At 45.2% G+C, this 1,559-nt stretch overlaps 1 protein-coding gene across 1 annotated transcript; it reads right to left on the bottom strand.

Annotated features, from left to right (window-relative positions):
• Nucleotides 1-132: 132 nt before the first annotated feature.
• LOC111382960 (probable E3 ubiquitin-protein ligase RHC2A) lies at nucleotides 133-1,553 on the bottom strand. Its single transcript, XM_023007006.1, has one exon. It carries the CDS (start codon nucleotides 1,476-1,478, stop codon nucleotides 327-329), a length of 1,152 nt encoding a protein of 383 aa, XP_022862774.1. The 5' UTR covers nucleotides 1,479-1,553; the 3' UTR covers nucleotides 133-326.
• Between the last annotated feature and the right edge of the window lie 6 nt (nucleotides 1,554-1,559).

Genomic DNA, 1,559 nt, shown 5'->3' with positions numbered 1-1,559 from the left:
TTCAAATACAAATCAGTACATGGGGCTTTTACCTTCTACTTCCCAGTTCTCAGAAGCCGATTCTACCAACATAAGACAGCTTGTTTTGGAGTTATTCTCCTCTGCTACTTCATCTCCTTGTCCTGTTTTGCTCACATACCATCTCCATTTCAGTTATTAACCAAAATATCATTGAGCAACAATTCTTGGACGAACACCAAACAAATCAGCCAACATTGATCATTCCATTTCCATGTAACTATGACGAATGACAACAAATTTACCACCAAATTCATCCCCAACCTTCCACAAAGTCAATTGATATGGTAGGAACCCCACTTAAGAAATCACCATCTTCTGCTGTTTCCTTCATTAACATCAAATCCCCATCCTCTACGTCGTCTTGATGTGGAGCCGAAACTACCACTCTGACTAATTCTAGAATCTGAACTAGAACTAGAAGTGGATGATTGATTCCCGCCAAAACAAGAGAACAAACCACGGAGAACTCTCATCAACCCTCCTCTTTCCTGCGAAACACTCCCGTTCGACCCCCATGAAATCCTCCTCGGAATCCCATTATTGTTAAATCCACCATCCATCTCTGTGTATACGACAGGTAACTCTCTATCCCCACCTCTCCTCCCTCCCGAAAACCTTCCTACAGCGAACCCACCTCCTGGCAACCTCCATATTGTGAGTCCAACGGTCTCATCTTCATTCACAATCTCATTCCCTCCTCTGTTTACTGAGGTTGTATCACGATGATAGTTACTATCATTATTGTCATCATCAGTTGGTAATTCGTGTCGACAAACGGGACATGAATTCCGCAATGAAAGCCATGGCAATATGCAGTCTTGATGATATAAATGCTTGCAGGGCATTTCCCGAGCCTCACTCCCCAAGTCGAAAGCCTCTTTACAAACAGCACAGTGTGACTCGATAGCTATATGTTGATCATTTATCTCGACTGTGGGCATAGATTCAATTGCTGCCTTCGATGCAGGCGGATTACTGTCAATTCTCCCAATACCATTCGCCTCAATTTGAGACAATTGATCCAGCAATCTGTCAAAACCCGACCCTAGCAGAAACTCCGACATAGTATCTGGTAAGGGACGTAAACCCGACCCGGTCCCATCATCATAATAAAGGGCAAATCCGCCTCCGGCCGTGGCGCCGCCACCACCATCATTGGGCCCACGGAGGACAATCACCGGGTTGAACGGTGACCTATCACCCCCATTTCTCCGGCTCCTCCTAATCCTTGGACTGGAACCCAAACCCGACCCGGGTCCCGACTCCGGATTCCGCATCATGTACATAGCGGCGGCCGGATAACGCCGTCTGCGGGAGTCAGATATCGAAGATGGGTTCGCATTTTCGATTTCTTCAACAAACCCGCCGTTGCAATCGGGGCAAGCAATCGAATCTTGGGTCCACACCCTAACAAATCGGTTGCATCTGTAACACCAATATGCTGAGTCCATCGACATCTAAAATTTATTTCAAAGAAATCGATTATTGAAAATCTCAAATTTTCTTTCAGATCTGAAACTTGATTTATTCTACAAAAA

This window comes from Olea europaea, unplaced genomic scaffold, assembly GCF_002742605.1.
Source record: "Olea europaea var. sylvestris unplaced genomic scaffold, O_europaea_v1 scaffold25928, whole genome shotgun sequence".
NCBI lineage: Eukaryota > Viridiplantae > Streptophyta > Magnoliopsida > Lamiales > Oleaceae > Olea > Olea europaea.
Note: the sequence above shows the minus strand (reverse complement) of the source record. Positions and strands in the feature narration are given on the sequence as shown.